The sequence below is a fragment of the Pezoporus occidentalis genome, unplaced genomic scaffold, assembly GCF_034315485.1.
Source record: "Pezoporus occidentalis ecotype Australia unplaced genomic scaffold, CSIRO_AGI_Poc_V1 ctg18, whole genome shotgun sequence".
In the NCBI taxonomy this organism is placed as follows: Eukaryota; Metazoa; Chordata; class Aves; order Psittaciformes; family Psittacidae; genus Pezoporus; species Pezoporus occidentalis.
In genome coordinates, this window is record NW_026913640.1 from 12133275 (window position 1) to 12157877 (window position 24603).

Sequence of the window (24603 nt, forward strand, 5' to 3'; positions counted from 1 at the left end):
CAGGCTGGGCAAAGAAGAGATTCAGAGCAGCCCTGCAGAGAAGGACTTGGGGGTGTTGGTCAATGAGAAAATGAACACAAGGCAGCAGTGTGCACTCAGCCCAGAAAGCCAACTGTATCCTGGGCTGCATCAAAAGGAGCATGACCAGCAGGTCGAAGGAGGTGATCCTGCCCCTCTACTCTGCTCTGGTGAGACCTCACCTGGAGTATTGTGTGCAGTTCTGGTGTCCTCAACATAAAAAGGACATGGAACTGTTGGAAAAAGTCCAGAGAAGGGCCACGAGGATGATCAGGGGACTGGAGCACCTCCTGTATGAAGACAGGCTGAGAAAGTTGAGGCTGTTCAGCCTGGAGAAGAGAAGGCTGCGTGGAGACCTCATAGCAGCCTTCAAGTATCTGAAGGGGGCCTATAGGGATGCTGGGGAGGGACTCTTCATTGGGGACTGTAGTGACAGGACAAGGGGTAACGGGTTAAAACTTCAACAGGGGAAGTTTAGATTGGATATAAGGAGGAAATTCTTTCCTGTTAGGGTGGTGAGGCACTGGAATGGGTTGCCCAGGGAGGTTGTGAATGCTCCATCCCTGGCAGTGTTCAAGACCAGGTTGGACGTAGCCTTGGTTTAGTGTGAGGTGTCCCTGCCCATGGCAGGGGGGTTGGAACTAGATGATCTTAAGGTCCTTTCCAACCCTAACTATTCTATGATTCTACAAGATAATACTTCACATAATCTCATCTAAGCTGCTCCAGAGCTCTTCTTTGCTATCTTCCTAAACTCAAGCTTTTTCAAACTCCAGTATGTTCTGCAAATTGCACTGTCAGACATGTAAAAAATGTAATAAAAATAAAACTCATATACATCCACTATTTATACATTTGATTCCAAATTCAGTTTTGGTGGTGATGGTGCATTTTAGACACTTCCTTCTAGCCTTGTGACGTAACTATTCTTCCTCTTCCTTCAAGTCTCTCTGCCTATTTTTTTCAGATATTAGCCTCTCACTGTTTATTACACAAATCTTTCACTGCTGAAAAAAAATTCTTTTGTTAAAGCTGAGGTTCCTAATGTTTTAGATAAAAGAGCAACAGCCCATTAATTTTCAAATTACTTTTGCATTTGTCTTGCAGCACTATGCAACTTCATGAAAATAGTTAGCCTTAAGTTTACAAACACAACAAAAAATAATGCAGAAGACATCATGACAGTTTATGATCATATACTCAGCAAAAATCATTTTGAAGCAGCTGCTTCCAAATTTTTTTTATGGGTGGGCTTTCTAACTTTCAGAGAGGTACTAAAGGGCTTTCCTGAAACAAGGCAGAAAATGCATCCACCTGACAACAAAAATATGGCACTGGTTCCTGTCTCTCTCTACTCAAGACAGACAGCCATTTGGACATGATAAAACACTTAGGCAGCTCCACTGCATCCTGATATTTTTTGTGCTTCTTTGAAAGCTGTGCAACTATGGCCAATGCCTGAGTCCTGTTGGACTGTGACTTCCAACTGATCCAGTTATGTGACAATGAAGTGTTTATATAGATCCTTATCTACATACATTGTCATGGCAGAAGGCTATGTGGGAAGAGAACGGTCACGAGGACAGAGGCTCACTGAACTACTCTGATGTCCCAGCCCTGGCCAACAGGATGTTCTAGGCCCTCCTTCCACATTAATGAAGATTTTTTTTTTTTAAATTTGTGTAACATTTGTTTGATGAGTTATTAATTATTTTTCAGTAAATTCTTTCATGAAAACATACTGATCAACTGCATATATAGTTAACAGCAGGTTCATAAGAGTGTCATTAATATGATTACAGTTAAGCCATTATTAAATCATGCTGAAAGACACTGTAGAAGCAGTTTTAGGATAGTATTCAGTACAAGGGTATTTTCAAAAGGCAAGGATTAAAATACATGTTTTCAAATTAAGCTAATATAGATGACAATGTCAAGACAATCTGTATTAGCCCTGAACAGCTAAATAAAAAGAGGAAGTTTGCTTCTGTAACTTTCAACATAGGAGCACACTGATTTAAAGCAGATTTTAAGTATCTATTTGATTAAACTAAAATTCAATGAAAGATTCCAGAGCCTGCATTTTGGCTGGACTAATGAACTGTGAATGAAAGGGGGGTAGTTTCCATGATTCTATATATTGTTATGGATAGACAAACAATAATAAACTCCCCAGCTCAGGAATTTCAGAATATCTGAATAAATTACAGCCTGTAAAGTTAATTCTAGCCAGCTATACCCAGCCATGGGGTATAGCCATAGGGTAGTTTAACTGGATGCCAGACACTCACCAAGCCACTCTATCACTCCCCTCCTCAGCAGGACAGGGAGAGAAAGTAAGATGAAAAATCCTACTGGTCAAAATAACGGCCGTTTAACGAAAAACAAGAAGACACCAAAGGAAAAACCCCACCAAACACCCAAAAAACAACGGAAGACTGCATGAGGAAGCAAAACCAAAGCAGATTTACTTTCTACTTCCTATCAGCAGGTGATGTCCAGCCACTTTCTGGGAAGCAAGCTTTTTTGCTTGCTTCCCTCCTCTCATGTTCCTGAGGTCCACCACCTTATGGTCACTTCAACCAAGGTTGCCCCCATCCTTCACATCCTCAGCAAGTTCTTCCTTCTTGGTAAGTATGAGTCCTGCAGAGTGCCTTCCCTTACCGGATCCTCCATTACCTGAGTTGTGAATTTGTCATAATGAGCTACAGAAACCTCCTGGACTGCTTGTGCCCTGCTATGCCATTCTTCCAGCAGATACCAGGGTGGATAAGTTGCCAGGAAGTTCCCTCACAAAGACCAGGCTCTAAAAAGGTATGGTTTCTTCCAAACGAGAAAGGTCTCATCTACTTCTTTCTAACCACAGAAAGAAGGGGCCATAGCAGATGGGCAGAAGGGCCCAACACTATAATGTTGACTTTCAATCCTAATTTACAAACTCAGCTGGCATGTTGTACATCTCTAGGTTGAGTCCCGTGCATTCCTACTGGCCTCTCACATAAAGGGCAATTCTGCTGGCACAACCTACAGCAAAGTTGAGGGCTTGGCTCTTCAAACCGCAGTGTTTCAGAAAAGATTCAGATAATCTATTTGTGATGCTGCAAAGTCCACTGAACTCCTTCAACAGCTCCTTAATTTGATGACACAGATCCTCACCAAGCATACATCTCCTGCAGGCTGAAGACCATTTCCTACTGCCCCAGCCTCAGGAAGAGGCACCAGCCATCCTCTGCAGCTTGAGATCTGTAGAGCTGCATCCTGCTTCTACAGTTCTGAGTCCACAGAAACAGCCAGTCAAATGCTGTCCATTATTTTATCTAAATTTGGCACTAGATTACAGAATACAAAAGTGATCAGCATACGGTATTGAGAGTGTACAGATAAAATTATGTTCACAATTAAAGATCATGATCAATTACTCAAGTATAAATTCTACAGGACAAACCTATGTCAAGTGGTAAATTTTGCTATGCTTCAAAATCATCAACATTTACATGTACAATAAGTATCTTCAAGGTATTTGTAAAATAATCCTTTTTGAATTAATCCTTGATCTACATACTCAACACTGGAATAAAAAGTTCTAAAACATACTTAATCTCTGTCTACATATTAACAAGCTTTTAAGCATTTTTTGCCTTTGGAATAAAAAGTAGCTGATTTTAAAAACAGCTTTGAATTTATAAATAGAGTAGCTAGATTCTGTTCAGACATATACTGGACACGTCTTGAGTTTCAGTAGTTTGAAAGAGATGTTAGACCATTATTTCCAACTAGTCTTAGTGATAAGTAAATTTGACGGGTAGAAGACTTGTATTTGCTTCTTGTACATATAATGGAAGGTATTGTCAGAATCTATCCTATCTGATATCTATTTTACAACTATCTGTAACCAACAGATAAATGGTAACAATAAACAACATCATGAAGTTCAACAAGGCCAAATGCAAGGTCCTGCACCTGGGTCAGAGCAAACCCCAGCATCAGTAAAGACTGGCGGATGAAGCGATTGAGATTGGCCCTGTGGAGAAGTGTGGCATTTCACGACACAGACTCAAGTTGATGCAGAGACTCAAATCCTCGTTTATTACCACCAAGCCCTTTTTATCCCCTTGTTCAGTACTTTCCCAAGCCGCACATACATACAACATTCAATCTCATTGGCCTCTGTAAAACTCTCCAGTTAAATAGTCCAATCACAGTGTTGCAGACCCTCTCACAACCCCCACATCCTCTGGCCTTATACACCCCAACTCATCACCCCCAGGCTTGTCAAAGCACCAAGGCCTCAGAGCTCATTTCCAAACTGTTTTTCATGCAAATGTTATCACTTTCACTCCCCACAGAGAAGGACTTGAGGATACTGGTAGATGAAAAAAAATTGGACATGACATGGCAATGTGCACCTGCATTGTACTTCCCACCTCAAATACATTTACCTTACTTTTTTGCTTCTTATGTTTCAATATCCAAGATTAGACCTTACTTTTAATGTAGTTACAGGGAAAAAAAAAGTTGTCTTTCCAAATTAGCTACTTTCCTACCTGATTAAGTTTCTTCCATAGATTGAGAACAGGAGAAAGTTCAGTAGACCATATTTCTCTGTCAAATTTGCAGCCAGCAGTTACTGACCTACTCAGGATCCGAAGCTGTGAAATGACCTGAGTGATGAGAATACAAATGCAATCTTGAAGGAGGATAAACAAACTTTTTTTAGTAGAAAAATGCAATACAATAGCAAACACCCTCTGATTTATCTATGGACTATATTTTTCTGCATACTTAATTACTAATCATGATCTACTAAGAACATAAAAAAAATTAAATATATAAATATAGAACATACTTGGGCCATACTTTGTGGCATATTGAGCCACAAACAAAAAAACACCTATATTCTTCTTACCACAGTAATTGCCTTTGTTCAGCAATAATTTAAAAATTAATGAGGTATATAATTAATTAAAAAGCCTCTTTTTCACAAAAACTATAAACAAAACTTAAGCTATTCCTTTTAACTAGGCTCCACTGGTAAGTAAAAAAGAGAAACAAAACCCACAGAAAATGTTACTAAATGCATGTAATACCTATCAGGCATCAAAACTGCAAGACAATTACAATCAATCCATTCTGATCTTCCACAGATCTCTTACTCAGATATTCATGCTACCTCAAATTATTTAAATGCATATTTATTAAAGAGAGAAGGCAAGCAATTAAAAGAATAACTGCAACATTTTCAGAAAGAAGGGGTGCTTCCAGTTCATTAGGTCCAGCTGCCTTGTACTTTTAGCAACCCTAATAACACATAAACTCATCAAACACAAGTATATATTTAGAAAGAAAGAATACTGAAATTAAAATTCTTCAGTGATATTGCAGTCTGTCCCTTAAGCTGCACTTATAACCACATAATTTTAGGTGATTTAGCTGTATCTTAGTTATTTTTCACAGTGCATAATTTTCAAGACATGTTACAGAGTAACTTACAAATTCTACTGTCTTGACTTTAAAGAATTAAAATTGATAATACAAACTGTATTAATCATTCAGATGGACTGGTCTATTTAATTTTTAGACAGAATGAGGCAGGAAGTCAAGTTGCTTCTGCTAGGTTTTGACTTATTTTCTATTCTTGAAAGATGTGCAATGATGTATTACTTTCTTTTGCTTTTCATTTTCTTTCGCTCAAGGGAACAGCACCTTCTTACTCAGCTTTGACAGGCGCTATGAAGCACTACAAAATGATAGTGAACTGAACAATCTGAACATCTATAACATTAACTATAATTTATATTTCATATTCATATTAAGTGTCTTAAAAACATAAACTAAAATATAACTCGACGATCTTATAGTCTTTTCCAACTCTAACCATTCTATGATCTATAAATATATATAATAAAAATAAATAAAATCTCTATGCGTAACATAGAATCATAGAATCGTTTAGGTTGGAAAAGGCCTTTAAGATCATCAAATCCAACCCTTAACCTAACACTGCCAAGTCTACCACTAAACCATATCCCTTAGAGCCACACCTATACGTCTTGTAAATCCGTCCAGGGGTGGTAACTCAACCACTTCCCTGGGCAGCCTCTTCCAATGCTTCACAACTCTTTTGGTGACAATTTTTTTCCTAATATCCAATCTAAACCTCTCCTGACATGTCCAGCAGCTGTTTCCTCTTATCCTGTTGCTATTTAGTTCCTGAGAGAAGAGACTGACTCCCACCTCACTAAAACCTCCTTTCAGGTAGTTGTAGAGAGTTGTAGAGAGTTCCTCTATGTCTCCTTTTCTCCAGGCAAAACAACCCCAGTTCCCTCAGCCATTCCTCATCAGACTTGTTCTCCACACCCTTCACCAGCTTTGTTCCTTTCTTTGGACACATTTCAGCACCTCTATGTCTTTCTTGGAGTGAGGGGCCCAGAACTGAACACAGGATTCAAGCTGTGGCCTCACCAGTGCAAAGTACAGGGGGACAGTCACTGCCAGAATACCATTGGCCTCCTTGGGCACCTGGGCACAAGCTGGCTCACATTCATTCAGCTGTTGACCAATACCCCCAGGTCCTTTTCCATCAGACAGCTTTCCAGCCACAATTCCTCAAGCTTGTATCCTTGTCTAGTCTGAAGTAAATTGCCAGAATGGAAGTCAAGGAGAAGTTGCAGTCAAGACAAAGGAGTTGTTGGAGTGAATGGAGCTTTGCCCAGGAACAGGTTACAAACCAGCTGAGAGCCTGCAAACAGAGACTGGAACACTGGTGGTGCTCTAATAGGTGTGTGCTACAGACTCCTGATCAATAAAGTAGACGAAATATTTTGACAGCCTGAAGGAGCCTAACAAACACAGGCCTTCATACTCACGTCATACTTCACCAAACACAGAATCAATCTGCTGTGAGGGAAATATGAGAAGGTACAAGCAATGCAGATTTCTAGAATTTCTTGAAGACAATTTCTTTTTAAAGGCAAGCAATTATTCAACCGGGGAGATGCTATACTGAATCTGTTGTTAATAAACAATGAAGAAGATGTGAAGGTTGAGGGCAACCTTGGCTGCATCAATCATGAGATTGTGGAGTTTAAAATTCTGAGAGAAGAGAGTAAGGCAAGTAGTAGAATCACAACCCTGGGTACCCAGGGTTGGCAGGACATGGTGGGCAACTGCACTGGAGGGCAAAGAGGGTCAGGGCAGTTGTCAGTCTTCAAGAACAAATTTCTCAAAGCACAAGAACAGTCCTTTCTGATGAGCAGGAAGCAAGCATGAGAAGCAAACAAAAGAAAAGGGTGGCAGAAGATCAAGATGGATGAGGAGGAATATAGTGATCTCAAGTGTACAAAGCTAATCCACAGAAGATGGGAGCAAGGATGGACTATCCAGCGGGGGTATAAAGACATTGCTCAGTTAAGTTAGGATGGAGTGAGGAAAGCCAAATCTCAGCTGGGTTTCAAAAGAGCAACAGATGCAAAAGCCTACAAGGTCTTCTACAAATATTCTGGTAGCTAAAGGGCGAAAAAGAAAACAGAAGGCACCGCTTAGCATAGCTTCTGTTAAGGAAAATACCATTTCATTCTCTTATTCTCATAACTTTAATAATTCTTTGTGTGCTCCAGCTATTGTGTATAACAGAAAAGACTCTTGTTTAATTTAGCAAAAAACTATTTTCTCTAATCAATGTTTTGATTACAGTATCTTTATCATTCCTGCTATTCTTCCTCCTTTTCACTCTGCACACATGCAAATATTCTGACAAGCAATACAGATAATAAACACACATTTCTGCCTTCCAGATATAATTCTTTTAGCTACAGTTCTGGCTCTTATAATTTGTTTTTGAATAGTTGGCTGCTATCATTTGCAAAGAAATAAAACATTTATATAAAATATACTTTAACTGGTAATTCAGTATGCAGTACTTCACATAAACTTGCATATTTATACTATAAAACCGAAAAAAAGGTAATATGATTGCTTTTTGAATATGGTCGATTGAAAATATTAAGTATTGTTTTCTTTTTTAAGTGTCACTATGGGTATAAACACTTATCTTCATATAGCTGAAATGAATTTGAGAAGTAGTGACTGCAAGATCAAGTAATTATTTTCTAACTCTACTGTATAGGGTTAGTTGTCTATTTCTAATTATCCAATTATAGACTTTGACAATATAATTTAAATCGGAAATACAGTATCTATCCATAATTTCAATCTTCTTCAGTGCAACTGTATCTGTTTCTGCTTTGTATATTTTATCAAAATAGCTCAAAAATATTGTGATGTGATTATCAAAAATTAAGCACTTAAAAGTGCAGAATCAAAAGAAATCAAGCTTTAACAGTCAGTGTTCTAGAGTACTGTAACATAGTATGATCTTTACCAACTGTTCATGGAAATTCTTTAGCTCTTTCCAGTGCATTTCATTTCTTCTCTCAAGTTTAACAGGTATGATGGTAGCATAACACAATCAATAGACAGATCTTAAGTGGGCCAATTTGTAATTTAGGAGACCCTCCTATTGAGTACATAGGAAAACTAAGTACCTTACATAGGTAAGGATAGATAGATGGGTCTATGTTGTGGGGATTAGAATGACCATTTTAATTTACTGGAGACCTAACTTCAAAACTCAAGAAGAATTCTGCTCCTCTCACTGTACTATGTTATCATCAGGTCAATTTATAATCAATTTCAGATAGTTATATAGGATGAGATTAATCATACCTTAAACACAATACTCCTATGACACAAAGAGAGACTAGAAGTGACTAGCACAGATGCAGATGTCTAGGTCTGTTGAATCCTATCCTTTGGACTCTAGTGTGGAAAGAACCAACGTATGTCCTTATAATACTAAGGAAACTGAAAATCTAATCATAGTTGTATAATACAGAGTACTCAAAATAAGAATACTTTTTAAATACCTGACCTTTCAATGCTCACATTTGTTATTGTAACATAGCCTTTTAATATATTATACACTAAAAACTCTTATATGCTGTGCTAGTCCAGTCCAAATATACACCTAAATATTCTGAATAGAGAGTGAAAAAATCTAACATAAAGCAGGAAACCACTACTTTCACTGAAAACATGGGAGGGATGGAAAGAAAGCTAATCAAAATAAAAAAGCAACCACAAATACTGGTCTGTTTAAGGAAGGGTGAAAAGATTATTCAGAACCATGATTCTCCGTAGAAGATGTCTGTTTTAAGTAAGGTCAACTAATCATAACAGTATTTATATAAAAAATAAAAGAGTAATTTATTTGTGAACAGTGCATCTAAATAACTAGAAACAGCATAAAGGAACTGCTACTGGATATTTTCTCCATTCTTAATGGAAAATTCATACACTTTTTTTGTGTTGTTAGCACAGAGTAAAATAAACTGCATATATTAATAAAGGTGGGATAGTCAAACTTGCAATGTCAATATTTATTTATGTAGGTATTAAATTTAATGTGCGTCTCAACTTTTTAATCTATTGAATACTTTGTGGGTTTCTGCAGATATATGCTGCTATGATATTGACCAACACATTATAGTAAAAACCCCATGCATTTAGAGAAATTAAGAGAGATAATGAACAGAATAGAAAGTAATAAAGACAGTAATCATCCCATGTAGCTTCATCCAGAATTACTAGATAGTCATGTTTGACCTGAAAATTAAAATAAACTCACCGGAAAAGAGAGAAAATTTCAAGATTTTAATTTCTTCTTCCCTGAAACTCAGATAAAAGAAATTTCTAGAAATACAATATCTATTTCTGTTCTTTACAGATGCACAAGATGAGGAAAAAGTCTTGCCTTCAGTAATTCACAGTTACTGCAAAACCTGCTATTTCACAAATACAATCTATAAGAAACACAGGCTTATATCCAAGACTTCTATTTATTTCAGAAGCAATCTATCCTACAAAGCATACAATGAAATAAAATTTTACACACAGTATTACAATTTGAAAAAGAACAAAGTAATAAAGTAAAAAATATACTGTGAAATTCTGTCACTGAATTAAAATAAAATCTCAGATCAGTGATTTCTGAGCATGATTACTGTTGAAAGAATACAAACCAGAAAAGATTCGCTAGTCAAATAAAGACTATTTTTTCAAGACTATGGAACAGATAAAAGGACGTTTATTTTCGTAGAAAAAGCTAACAAACTCCCCTCAGCAGATCTACGATGTCAAAGCAGATGCTCTACTGCCATCTACCAGTTTTAAAGGAATGTAGTCTTAGCACAGAAACCAATTCTATGTCTTATTTCTTTGAAAGAAACAATATACCCCTCTACACAGCTATTCAAGGAAATATTTCTGGTTTTATAAAACTTTATAGCTCAAACAATAATATGAAGTTATAACATAGTTACTTTGATAAATACTGGTGAAGTAGTAACTCAATGCAATGTAACTATGTCTTCATTGAGGAAGAGGAGATGGATTGAGCCCTATCTGCCTTCTGACAGAACTACATGCCTCCATACAGCTCCTAATAGTTCAGCTGCAGCTACCCATATGGCTGTGAAAGTAGTTTAAGACTGAACTGTCAATGAAATCTCCTGGACTTTCAGTCTCTGTGTCCCTTAGCCTCTCTGCAATAACAGGGTCCATGGAGGTTGTTAAGATGAAGGTACTTTAATGGCATTCATAACCAAATCATTCATATTGCATATTGATGAGTAAGAAAGTGAAGGTCTGTTCACTTCCTCTGTGGTTGTTCCCTCAAGACCACTTCAAAGCTGTGCTTTCACTCAATAAGGATGTGAGGTAAGACTGGACTCAATACAGAGCTAGATGATGCTTTAATCAAAATACAAAGCAAAAAAGGGAAAGACATTGACACCACCTGTATCTTCCTTTATACATGAGAGGATCATACATTTTGACACCAGGAAAATCCTCTGTAGAGCAGGGGTTCAGTGGAGGAGGAAAATAACCATCAGGATGTTGCAGATGTACAGCACAAGCCCACCACTGACCCAGCTGATATTCTAACCTTCTCCCAAAGAGTAACTGTGGGGTTTACTTTGTAGAGGTCAAAGGATATATACTACCTGGAGAATATCATGCAGAAAGGAAAGCCAGAAGAGGTGGTTCACATTAGCTAATTACACACCATGACAAAATTTAAAAAAACTGGAAAATTAGAGCCTTGTTCAGAACAAACTTTTATGCAGTGCAACAATATATTCTCACATACACAGCACCAATCCTGTAGGAATTAATAAGGCTACTTGAATTATTGCAATGATTGACTGCAGTGGTAAAGAGCTGGGTTTTCTGGCAGACCACAGTACTACAGCTCCCATTATTTGACACAGCACTTTTCTTTCATGCAGCACCCCAGGTATATGCAAAACACTCCCCAGATTTTAACAATTCTTGTTAAGAACTCAGATCGCTCAGTTGCAAGGTAATAATAACTAGAGTTTGGCCTTACATATCAATTCCTGCTAGAGCCTATTAGTCACGTATTTGTGATGTGGGATGCATTTAATCAATGTCAATAATTATATGCTATGCACGGCTGATGCAAAGGTTATATAAATGCTAAATTATTTTAAGAAAATAGATTTATGTGCATCCTGACAGCTATAGCAATAACATAACAAGATCAAGAATAATTTCAATTGCATGCTTTCAATAATTATACCCATATTACTCTATGTGGCATGACTAGAATTATGGAGGAGCAGTAGATATAAAATTAGGTACCAGTGCTCAGAGGCCTGTTTAGCTAGATTTTGCAAGAGAAAATTCAGCCCGTTGACAAACAAAGAAGAAGCTACAGCTATTATTATATTACAATTGCACCTTGAAAAATAACCATATCCCACAGCCCCAGTCAGATGTATGACTGGAATACTGAGCAGACATACTCACCCTAACTTTTCTTTAGGTGACTTAGGTGGTAATAGTAGTGTATAATCATGATGCAGCAATCTAAGAGTTCCAGGTGTCCTTGAACACCCTACCCTGCACATTCTGCCTCAGCTGCTGTCATTAACAAGGTAAAATCCAGCACTTGAACTTTAATACAATCATACATCTGACTACAGTTTTAGGAAGATAGCAGCTTTAATCTAAGTAAATGAGATAGATATGCATGGAATAGTGGGAAGAGCTACAGAACCACACGGTGATTGTTTTTTCTCTTCAGTCAACCACATCTATAAACAGAATGCATTCAATGTGAGATTACAGTATTGGGACCGGTGCTGTTCAACATCTTTGTCAATGACATGCACAGTGGGATTAATGCACCCTCAGCAGGTCTGCCAATGACACCAAGCTGTGTGGTTTGGTTTATACCCTGGAGGGAAGAGATGCCATCCATAGGGATGACCTTGACACACTTGGGAGGTGGGCCAATGCCAGCCTCATGAAGTTCAACAAAGTGACCTGAATCTGCATCAGGGCAACCTCAAGCACAGCTATAGTCTGGGTGGAGAATGGATTGAGATCAGCCCTGAGGAGAAGGACTTGGGCATATCTGGTTGATGAGAAGCTCAAGATGAGCCATCAGTGTGCGCTTGCAGCCCAGAAAGCCAACCATATCCTGGGCTGCATCAAAAGGAGTAGAAGACCAGAAGACGAAACGAGGTGATTCTATCCTTTTACTCTGCTCTTGTGAGACCACATCTGCAGTACTGCGTCCAGCTCTGGAGGAAACAACACAAGAGGGACGTGGACCTGCTGCAGCAAGTCCAGAGGTGGCCACAAAGACGATAAGAGGGCTGGAGCACTTCTCCTGTGAAGACAGGCTGAGAGAGCTGGGCTTGTTCAGTCTGGAGAAGAAAAGGCTCCAGGGAGATCTTACTGCAGTCTTCCAATAGCTAAAGGGAATCTACAGGAAATCTGCAGAGGGACTTTTTATAAGGGTATGTAGTGACAGAACAAGGGGGAATGGCTTTAAACTGACAGAGGGTAGATTTAGATTATATATTAGGAAAAAATTTTTCACTGTGAGCATGGTGAGACACTGGAACAAGTTGTCCCAAGAAGCTGTGGCTGCCCAATCCCTGGCAGTGCTCAAGGCCAGGTTGGACAGGGTTTTGAACAACCTGGACTAGTGGAAATTGTCCCTGACCATGGCAGAGGGGTTGGAACTACATGATCTTTAAGGTCCCTTCCAACCCAAACCAGTCTATGATTATGTGATTTCTATGCTAGTATAATTTCTGTGGAGTATATACACCAGCAAAACATTTTTTGCCTGATTTCATAAACTGAGTTTGTTCAGGTACTATAATTTACTTAAGTCATCCTGATGCAATGTGTGTTATTTCTGTCTGTTGAGTTTCTCCTAGAACAAACTTAAGTTTTGAAATGATTCAGCTGTCATTCACCACGAGTATGAAATGTCACAGTATGGATACACGAAAAGAAGTGTGAACAGAGGCATAGGTCATTTCTACACACTTTTAAAATACTCTGTAACAATGTGCATTTTAGTCCTGTACACTTCCAGACTGATATTTATAGCAGTGATTTGCAAAAGTACATTTTTACTGAGCATGAGAAATAAACCACACAGGCTTAATACTATGTCAAAGAAGCACATTAATAATTTTTTCATGGGAATTGTATTTCAAAAGCTTGAATAAAGTTCATCAGAGACCTACTAGCTTATAAAATTTTAATACAAATTAAGAGTTACCTTTCAGTCACGGAAACCATTTTAATACCATTATTTTCAGATGTGCATCTTCATATTTCAAAATGTATGTGAAAAAGCTGCATTATTAATGGTGACACTACTGAAGGAAATATATAAAGTGATGATTAACAGCCAACATTGCAAATACAGGGAGGAATTATTATTTATATTTATGCTGAGGATAGTCTGAGCTAAACTGCAGAGTAGTGATTTTGGACTTTATGAAAGCAGACACCGGTTTATTCAGGGAAATGTTAGCAGAATCCCATGAGAACTGGTCATAAAGAAGAGGGAAAATCTGAGACAGTATAGTGGACAGAACCTTATTTTCAGGTCACTAAAATGGGGAACAAAGAAGGATTTTTGAGTGAGCTCAGAAGAAATCACCTCATTGTGCAGAAAGACCAGGCTTTTCAGCAGAATGACTGTTTGGGTAAACAGGGAGGGTCTCAATAGATTGAAAGACAAAAAAGAAACATACAAGAAGTTCTGTTTATCAGTGATCTGGAGAAGCGGATTGAGTGCACCCTCAGTAAGTTTGTGGATGACACCAAGCTGGGTGGGAGAGTTGATCTCCTGGAGGATAGAAAGGCTCTACAGAGGGATCTGGACAGGCTGGATCGATGGGTTGAGGCCAATTCAGCAAAGCAAAGTGCTGGGCCCTGCATGTGTGTTACATCAACCCCATGCGATGCTACAGGCTTAGGGAAGAGTGGCTGGAAAGCTGCTGAGTGGAAAAGGATCTTGGGATGTTGATTGAATGCTAGATGAATGTGAGCCAGCTTGTGCCCAGGTGCCCAAGGAGGCCAATGGTATTCTGCCTTGTATCAGAAGTGTACCCAGCAGGACTAGGGCAGTGACTGTCCCCCTGTACTTTGCACTGGTGAGGCCACAGGTTGAATCCTGTGTTCAGTTCTGGGCCCCTCACTCCAAGAAAGACATAGAGGTGCTGAAATGTGTCCAAAGAAGGGAACAAAGCTGGTGAAGGGTGCGGAGAACAAGTCTGATGAGGAATGGCTGAGGGAACTGGAATTGTTTAGCCTGGAGAAAAGGAGGCTAAAGAGAGACTTTATTGCTCTCTAGAACTATCTGAAAGGAGCTTATAGTGAGGTGGGGGTCAGTCTCTTCTCCCAGGGAAAAAGTGATAGATAAGACAAGATGAAATGGCCTCAAATTGTGTGATGGTAGGTTTAGATTGGATATTAGGAATAATTTCTTTACCAAAGGGGTTGTGAAGCATTGGAAGAGGCTGCCCAGTGAAGTGGTGGTGGAGTCATCATCACTGAAAGTATTTAAAATATGTGTAGATGTGGCTTTTATGGTCATGGTTCAATGGCAGACTCAGCAGCAAACAATGCCTGACCAACCCAATTGCCTTCTGTAATGAGGGCTGAGGAAATCTGAGTTGCAGCTGTACAGAAAATCTACCTGGTGTAAAACAGACAGGACCAGCTATGCTGGCTCCTGCATCTGCACTGTCAGATGAGTTCTTTTCTATTTTAACTGCACTGTTCTGCAGAGAGAACACAGCAAGAGATGTGAGATTATTCATGACCAACGCAACCAAAGGGATATAGTGTCAAAAGCTTGTTGTAATGGTAGGTAGGTCAGAACTGCAGAGCCACACTGAACTCTAGAAACCCAGGCTCTAAAAATTTATCTAGCTCTACCTGCATTAAACAACTAAGCACAAAATAATAAAAAAGTAAGTCATGTTGATGAAAAGATCACATCTATTTAAGTCAAATTTTTTTTTTAAACCAAAATGGCTGTTACCAATACACATGCAGAAGCAATACTTTCTGAATTACACTACAGAACATCATAAGACATGATTTTTAACAATATTAAAATGATGCAGCTAGAGATATTCAGCTCTTAAATTAGAATTGAAGTTCTCTGCTGTAAATAAGAAAAGCTGTGAATATAACCAGTATTTGCAAGGCTACTGAAAAAAGTCCATTTCTTGTTACTGCTGTTTTAAGTTTAACCAAACATTAGCAATGCAGCAGGTTACTGAAGAGACCTCTGCATGACTGCAAAATGCTGCACTGTGCTGCAGTAAATTTCTGCTACAGCAAAATGTGTTGCTCCACCAACACAAACCATCATTCCTATAGATGAAAATTAAGCAATATTCATAGAAAGTCTATAAAAATCTACGTTTCTATTATCTAAGTATTCAATCTTGTGTAGTGAAACAATGGCATAAAATGATACCAGATTGCTTGTAATAGATTTATTTTTAATGTCATGGTTAATAGAATAGATCGTAGTGTTACCTGTTTAAATACTTATTTTAAAAGGTTTTGAACTGATAAAAGATTGCTGATTACAATTTACTTAAAATCAGTGCATATTTGAATTATTATTTTAAATCTCTGAGCCTTAAAATATGACTGAAGTCAAAATTGCTGTCAGTTGGTTTAAACAAATAACTTCTAAGTATGTGTTTCAAAAAAAACTACTTCCCCTAATCCCGAGTTCAGTGGTATAGACAATGCAATTCTGTTTCTCTGCATAAGGAAGAAGATGTTAGTAAAAATACTGAGAAATTACAATGGCTAGTAGATATGAAAGTGTATGGGATAGTAGATATAAATTGTATACCACATACTTCGCACAGAATCAGTGAAGCAGTGGATGCAGTATTAAATCTCACGTTTGTAGTGCTAGTGACATGATGATTGAGCTGGTAGCAATTTATTTCTCACAACTTTATTCATTCAGCTTTTCTCTGCCTTGGCTTGGTAATGGAATTATGAGAAAGACTCCTGTTAGAAACCAATCACTCAATTGAATTGAACCATAGGATCACCTATGGATCTAAGGGAGCTGCCAAACTGTCAGAAGTGGAATGGGAGTAGGATTCATAGTTCGGTAGAAACACAATTTACAAAAAATCTCCCATTTCCATTACTTAAACTGCCTAAGACTAAAAGAAGTCCCAGAAACTACTATTGAAAAGATAGGAAATCTCTCATATGACAAAGAAGCATCTCACAGAATTGTAACTACAACAGCCTCATATTTTCAAGATTATAATCCATAGTTTATAGATTATAATCAATGCTATGGCAGACCAGTTCAGTAGAGTCTAAGTCTGCATGTGAATGCTTTCATTTCCTACTTCCCTTCACACATGAGCTCTGAATCTATTCTGATTTTGTGGAGGTTAACTAAGAATTTATTTTCAAACACGAGCATTTTTAACAACTGCAGTTGTGAACAAATTATGTAAGCACAACTGAAAGAAATAATGAGCAGGCTACTGTGTATCTGACAGAAACAAAGGCATTTTAGAATTGATTTTTGTGTAAAAGATTTTAAGACAAAACCAGACACATTGAACCTTCATTTCTTTGGCTTTGTAATGAGTTCTTGAGCTCAGTGTATTACCCTATGCACTGTTATCCTACTGATTTGTCTTTATATAGTTTTATAGTTTAATGTACTAATTCCTCTTTCAGAAAGAGCATGTTACCCATATTCTATCTGCCAAACTACTGTATTAGAGTTTAATGACCAGAACTAAAAACAACTTTGCAGTGAACAGCACCTGTAAGAACTAACCTATTGACAAAAGCTACATTAACAGTATAAACAGAATTAGAAACTACTTATGTATGTGGATACTCTTCAGCACGAACTGAATTACATCATTGTAAACTTTCTCAATAATTCTTTGTTTATATAAGAACTAAACTAATATCTTTGCAACTAAAGAGAACAGTTATTCTATTATTCTACAGATAAAAGTTGACATACTCCAAAAATCCCTTCATTTACTCTGAGTTATGGAAATTAATATTTATGAACAGGTGGTGGGTTCTGTAGCTTATACTGGATGCAGAAAAGATTCAGTGTCCAATGAAAAATGTAACTTTACCTGGGAACTGATCATACATTGTGATGAACGAGCCATATTAGCAGGCAGGCCAAAAAAGTCCGGTTTATCATCTTCTGGAAGACTTTCAATAATATTACGATAATCCTGCATTATTAAGAGAAGAGTAAACATAACTGAGGGACCTTTTGTTCAGCTCATGAATTTAACAGGGCATGCTAAAAGAATTTCAACTCAGATGTCTAGTTTGGAGTCTTACATTAAAATGCAAATTAATCTTAATATTAGTAGTAACAGCAACAGTATGTGAAAAGATAGGGAGAGATAGTTCTTTAGACCCACTGAATTCCCTCTTGTTTACAATAAAGGAATACTATAGGGGAATCAGAAACCATATTTATCTCAAAAAAAAAAAAAAAAAAAAGCAAGCTATACATCCTCCACAGCATATAAACAGATTACATCAGAATGTTGATATATTTTGTAAATAGAAATGTATTTAGATTTCCCTATTTCATCCAGAAGTTATAAGAATCTTTAGCAGTCTACAAAAAAATACTATTATGCTAAGACATCAAGTTTCATAAAAATGCAATGATAACCTTGGTCATAAATTGACCCAATTTCTTTTACTCAGTTCTTTATAGCTATGCTGTTCTACTCCATAGTGCAATCAGACATTATAAAAAAGGAGACTGGCTGAACAGACAGAATAGTTTTGACAACTTAAGAATTAGTTCTTTACACAAAAGAAGTCTTAAATAAATAAATGAAGGCATTCTTTGGATTGTAATCCTGGTTTTCTTTGTGGAATTATTTCCAAGAAGAATTCTTGAAAATAACTTTGTTTAGTTTTTATATTAGGTGACAGAAGATGTATACCTACCAAAATACTGCAGGAATTTGGTAAAGAGATTGAATATGGGAAACTAGTAATCTTCTTGCCTCTAGCACTTAAACTGCCAATGACTTGTGAATTGAAAAGCTGCTCCAAGTAGGACCGAAGAACCCTCATATCGAAGTAATTATCTACACGGCCTCCATAAATTGCATTTTCAAACAAGCCATGCACAAATTCCCATTGAAAGTCTTTGGAACCTATAAATTAATTAATATTAATATTAATATTGTATGAGTGGATAGCATTGCACTGTAAGCATTTCTTGTCACTGCAGTTCTTCATTGAAACAAAAAAATACAAGCACATCCTATAATTTCTAATTGTTTTTCTTCTATATTACCAAATAATACAAGATGCAGAAACTTCAATGTCTTTGCAAATACTTGTCATTGATAAAATACACACCTATATTTCAAAATGAGTTATTAGAAATATTACTTAAGTCTTGCAGTTCTATCATAAACTGATTATATGCATTTCAGAAATTATGATATTAAAATTGTAATTATGCACTTCTTTATCACAAATACAATAATTCCCCTTGTTCCAAATTTTGTACACTGTTTTATATCACATTATCATCTGATCTCATAAAATAAACTGATAGATTGAACCAAAACATTACTGGAAATGTTATCTGTCAAACACAGAGAGGTCCAGAATAGGTAAATCACTGTAAGTTACACAATACAGCACGTAAAACTGATCATGTTACTATTAGTTTCCTGGATAGTTTGATACTGCAATTAGATTACTCTGGCTCAGCTATATCCCGTAAATTCAAAATAACTTATTTTCCCTCTCTTCTATCAATCACAATTGCCCAAAATAACTACATGTGATAATGACTTAGACACTATAGCTTTCATGTACAGGTAAAAGTTTGATCAGAAAAGTATTTCTGAAAGTCCCTTGAAAAAGGAAGCAGCAATTATTTTAAGATGGGGGGGGGAGAGTTTATTGGTGGTAGCTATTGTTTCCAAATACTTCAATTGTTCCTTTGTAAAAAAAGTTATCTTCACAGCAACAATTAATGATTAGATTAATGATTATCTTTGATAGTGATTCAATCTCTTTACATCACTGTATGTTTCAAGTCTGTATAACTAAGGTCCAGTTCCAAAAGTACTAATCATCCATAAATCTCATTTAAATCAATGATCACAAATTATGACTCAACAGCAGTTCCTAAATTTACATAGAAGTAAATGATACAAAATGCAAAGACTTTTAAAAAATACCTTTTTCATAATAACTGGTATTAAGACATTACTATGCTACTTAACATAAAAATGAAGGGAGTTCTATCAGTGAATTTCAACATGAAGAATTCATAAATATTCAATTAATTTTAAATTCATTTATTCACTATATGGGGGAGGTCACTCAGAAAGAACAGAGGCAGAAAACTTATCTTCCAGGCACTCCTCTATTTCCTATTTATTCCTCTGGACTCAAGAAGCTGAGCAGAATAGTTCCTGGCACAAAGAAATTCCTGGTTTACCCAACCTCCCAAAAATGAAATTATGATTCACTCTTTGTGTCTAGCTTTGCTTACTGATGATGAGCCTTGCAGCATCTACACTCTTATCTGAGTGTTATAGAAAGATAAAGTTCTTCATGAAATGTCTCTGCTAATTGTAAAATGAGACAGGGTTCCACTTGAACTCAAGATCTGATAGGACAAGGCGGCTTCATCCATACAACTAAACTCTCTTTTGCCCTTAAATAAGGTAACCTCCTACCTGATGCCTATTGGAAAGAATCTCCAGGCTCTGCTATCTTGCAAACCATGACTTGTCAGTGCCTATGACAATGCCAGTCTGCATAAGCCAAATACAGGAATAAATAAACCTAACTGTGCAATAGTTTTGGGCCTGTGTCCAGCTCTTACCAGTTTACTAATACATATCCTCTGAGTTTGGATCTACATCCAGAAAACCCTAATAAGCCTAAGCACAGCTTGATTCAGGGTCAGACCACTTCCCATACTGAAGTACTTATCTAACTACCTAGACATGTGTTTATATTTGTGAAATGTTCCAATGAAGTTTCAAATAAAAAATTGTAAATACCTTCAAAGCAGCCTTTAAACAGAATGGCCCCACTCCAAACACCAAACAAAAAAATCATGCAAAGTAACCAATTTATTTAAATTAATTTGAAAGGTTTTAATACTTTAAAACTAAGATACTGAGAAGGGCTATGCAACAGAAGTGTGAACTCTTCTCCATAAGTGACTTACCTTCAAAAAGTGTATCAATAATGTCAAAACCAGCACGGAGATCAGATAGAGAAAATTCATAGAACTTGGTCCAACCCTACCATTAAAAGCAATTCAAAGAATCTAATGAGTCACAGAATGATCAATACAAATATTTTTTATGTACGTGGTTACTGTATACTGTACGATACTTAATGAAAAAGAAACATTTGTCCTGCAAAGTGCATCACTGGAAACATTCAGTAGAGGTAGTATTAAAAAAACGGCTTTACTAGTGCATTTAATTTTACATCCTTATACAGACTAGAATCATTGAGTATGAGGAATGTAAATTTAAGATTATTTTATTTCCTAACAGTATTTACTTCACTTAAAACTTGCTGACATCTGTGACTAGATCATGCATTGAATTATGATTTTATTTTTGAGGCTTTTCTGTATTTCAGGGTTTTTTTAATTTTCATAAATAGATCTGATTCTTCAAACACAGTTTAAATTATACGTTCATCTTCTTACTCCTTAATTCATGTCACTTCTCTACTGACTGAAAAAACTATGATAAAAGTAATTACTGCTACTATTACAGTGAAAATGATGACCACCATTTACATATTCTATCATTCTCAGTTTATAGCTCCTTTCTTGACAGCACTTTTTTATATAGCAGTACTGTTTAATGTGTATGTAAGTCTCACAAAAAAGTTTCAATGTAAACAGATAACTATAAATAAATATTGATATATGATACAAAACTTAGGAAATTCAGTTCTCAAAGGTATGTCCTCATATCTCGCATATTCAATGAGAGGGACACAGTCAAGACTACAGCTGCTTCACAGGTCACAACCAAGTCACCCAGAAGGTCATAAACTGGAAATGTGCTGCAGTCTCCCAACAGTGTTCATATATTTGTTTTGATGGATCTGTACGTGGACCTAAAGCTTGAAATTCATTATAAAGTACAAGAGCATGCAGCTGGGATTAACTGCAGTCCAGCAATGATAGAAATCTGCTATCTTAAGCAAAACAGAAAACCATCACTAAGTCTGTGCATAAGATAAACACAGTTACAGTGGAATTAAGGAGAAAGCAGTAATCCTATCTGGTGTCATTTGGAAACCGGTGGTAAATGAAAATGAATTTGAACAAAGCTAAATGAGAGTTCATGTGTCAGATCAGTACTTTTTCACCTGTTCTGCTTCTTGAACACTATAATCAAAAAGTCTGCTACTGCAAGAGGCAAACAATCTTATAAATCACAAAGTCAAACTAGCTAAAAACTCTCAAACATTCCTGCCTCTGAGGGATCAAATCTTTCAGATGACAGGTTAATTTCACCCCTAGCCTAAATAAAACAAACAAGACATAGAAAAGTTTGGTAGTGCAGCTTTTTTTCTGCTTGATTTAAGCATCTGCAGTCAGAAAGGTTAACTTTAAAAAAAAAAAAAAAATAGTCTAAGGGAAACGCACATCACAGCCTTTGAAATTAATTATAATACCCACAAGAAACGCATACGTTCCCTTGTTTTTCCTTCTCCGTGAACAGGGTTTGCATGCAGAAAGAGTAGACAATGTCATGTCCTCCTTCCCACCAAAGTGTCTCTTTTCTCATGTCTTACACTGAATCTTGTAAGTTTCCAAAATATTTTTTCCTGTCCCAACTGAACAGGATTCACAGAATCTTTTCCATGGGACCCCACTCTTGCATCAGTATCAGCAGTACACAGATCACAAAATAACCCAGCGCAGACATTAGCAATTTTCAGAAGGACAAGAATTTGGGCTGCTAAATTCTTATATTGCAGTGAATTCTGAGACAATAACGAAAGCAGGCACCAGAATTACTCAAGTTTGTCTCATCTCTCAACATGACCCAAAGTATGCCTGATGAAAAATACTTGCAAATATAAAAGCTAATAAATGAAGTAAATTTTTAAAAAGGTAGCAAAAAAAAAAAATTTACCTGAGGAATATAATTTCTTCTTTCTTGGCATACAGCATGAAACCACGCTAAACAAAAGAGAGAATGCGCTCGAGACAGATTTCCCTTTTTACTGATTTGCTCTGGTGTCCAAGATTCATAGGTTCGCAAGAGATTCTTTTTGAGGCCTGGGGGCGCCTGCGTTGGAAGGAAAAACACTATTCTAGACAGAAACCTGATACTTTTATGTACTATTTTGTCAAATCCTAACTTACGATTTATAACTTAATGAAATTACAAACAGCATTTCATAAAAAATAAAAAAGAAAAAAACCTACCTGTAATAAATAGCCTAACTACAGGATGATCTTATACTGAAAATAACTTAAACATACTGAAGGAAATTTTAATCAGAACCAACTCATATGAGGGTTCAACTACACTAAAAGATCTTAATGAGAGAACAGTACTCTATAAAAATCTGCAAGCATAAAAGTAAATTCAATTTTTTCAAGAACAAGAACCTTTCCTATGATTTTACAATCTCAACTTCAAATTATCATTTCTGTGATCAGAGCCAACAGACCTTACTCCATCACCGCACTCTGTTAGCTACCATACATATATGGTGTATATATGATAAAATGCTAGTGCTTTGATTTAGTCCTAGGTAATGTTCACAACCAGTAGAAGTAACTGCAGTTAAAGTGTACATAATATCAAAGATCATAGTGCTTACTATACTAGATTAAAAGCAACTGACTAGATACCGAGCCATTTTCAAATTATTTGCAAGTGTGAATGCAAACATAAATTTTAAACATGTTTAAATCACATATAAGAATGTTCTTCCTTTTTTTTCTTTTTTTTTGAAAAAGAATGTTTGTTAATGTTTCCGTAAGATTCTTCTCACATGAAGACAGACAGTGAGAGCTGAGGTTGTTAAGCCTGGAAGAAGGCTCGAGGGGGGGGACCTTAGAGCAGCCTCCCAATATGCAGAGGGGCCTACAAGAAATCTGGACAGGGACTTTTTACAAAAAAAATGCAGTAATAGGGTAAGGGTGAATGCCTTTAAACTGAAAGAGGGGAGATTTAGGTTAGAGATTAGGAAGAAATCCCTCACTGTGAGGGTGGTGAGACACTGGAACAGATTGCCCAGAGAAGTGCTGGATATCCCATTCCTGTCAGTGCTCAAAGCCAGGTTGGATGTGGCTTTGAGCAACCCGGTCTAGTGGAAGGCGTCACTGCCCATGGCAGAGAGGCTGGAACTAGATCATCTTCCTAAATTATCCTATGATTTTATGATTACAATAGTTTCATATGTTTCATATGCACACTTGTGACAAATGAACTGCAAAACACTGTAGCCAAACGATGACTTTTTGTTTTTCAATATATATACATGTTGACTGGTACTGGTTAAGGGACATACCACAACCATATAATTAGCCACCACTATTAGACAAGTTGTTGGCTCTTTCTTGGTAAAAAAGAAAATATTTACTACAAACGAAAAGGTAACAAAAGGATTAGAACATTGTATCACTGCAAAGACCCAATTATTCCAGTGACAGTGGGATCAGTAACTTTAGGAAGCTAGGTGAAAAGAAATGTGACAATCCTACACAGTCTGTAGTTTCTGTACCATTGAAGACCTCAGTATAAAGAAGAAGGTACCTCCGAAGTTTAAAAATACCTGCAGTCAATATATTGTATGTAAAAATTTTGGCTTCTTGAAAGTTGGCAATATTGGGCTCTAAATGGTCAGAGCTTCTTGGCTGAGCTGTAGGCACAATCTACAACACTCCATTATCAATGGAGGAGTTAGTAGCACCCCTATCCAAGATTTCCATAATGGACATTAATGTATAAGTGCATTAATGATTAGAGAACTTTCCAACAAGTTGGAGGAGCATAGTCCCATGGTTCCTTAGGTTATGCCATTTAAGTAAAGCTCTCATTTTTTTGTAAAGGCCTTTAATTCTACATTCAGCAATACAGGAGGAGAGCCATTTTTCTTGAA

The 24603-nt window shown here is 36.9% G+C and overlaps 1 protein-coding gene across 1 annotated transcript in view; it reads right to left on the bottom strand.

The window, feature by feature from the left end:
* Window positions 1–24603, bottom strand: part of DYNC2H1 (dynein cytoplasmic 2 heavy chain 1) — a 164891-nt gene that overhangs the window by 36219 nt on the left and 104069 nt on the right. The window contains exons 79-83 of the mRNA XM_062615336.1: window positions 22623–22778; window positions 20681–20756; window positions 18421–18632; window positions 17577–17681; window positions 4563–4679 (exon numbers count right to left, since the gene is read on the bottom strand). Of these exons, the coding sequence (XP_062471320.1) occupies window positions 4563–4679; window positions 17577–17681; window positions 18421–18632; window positions 20681–20756; window positions 22623–22778 (666 nt within the window). The remainder of the gene's footprint in view (window positions 1–4562; window positions 4680–17576; window positions 17682–18420; window positions 18633–20680; window positions 20757–22622; window positions 22779–24603) is intronic.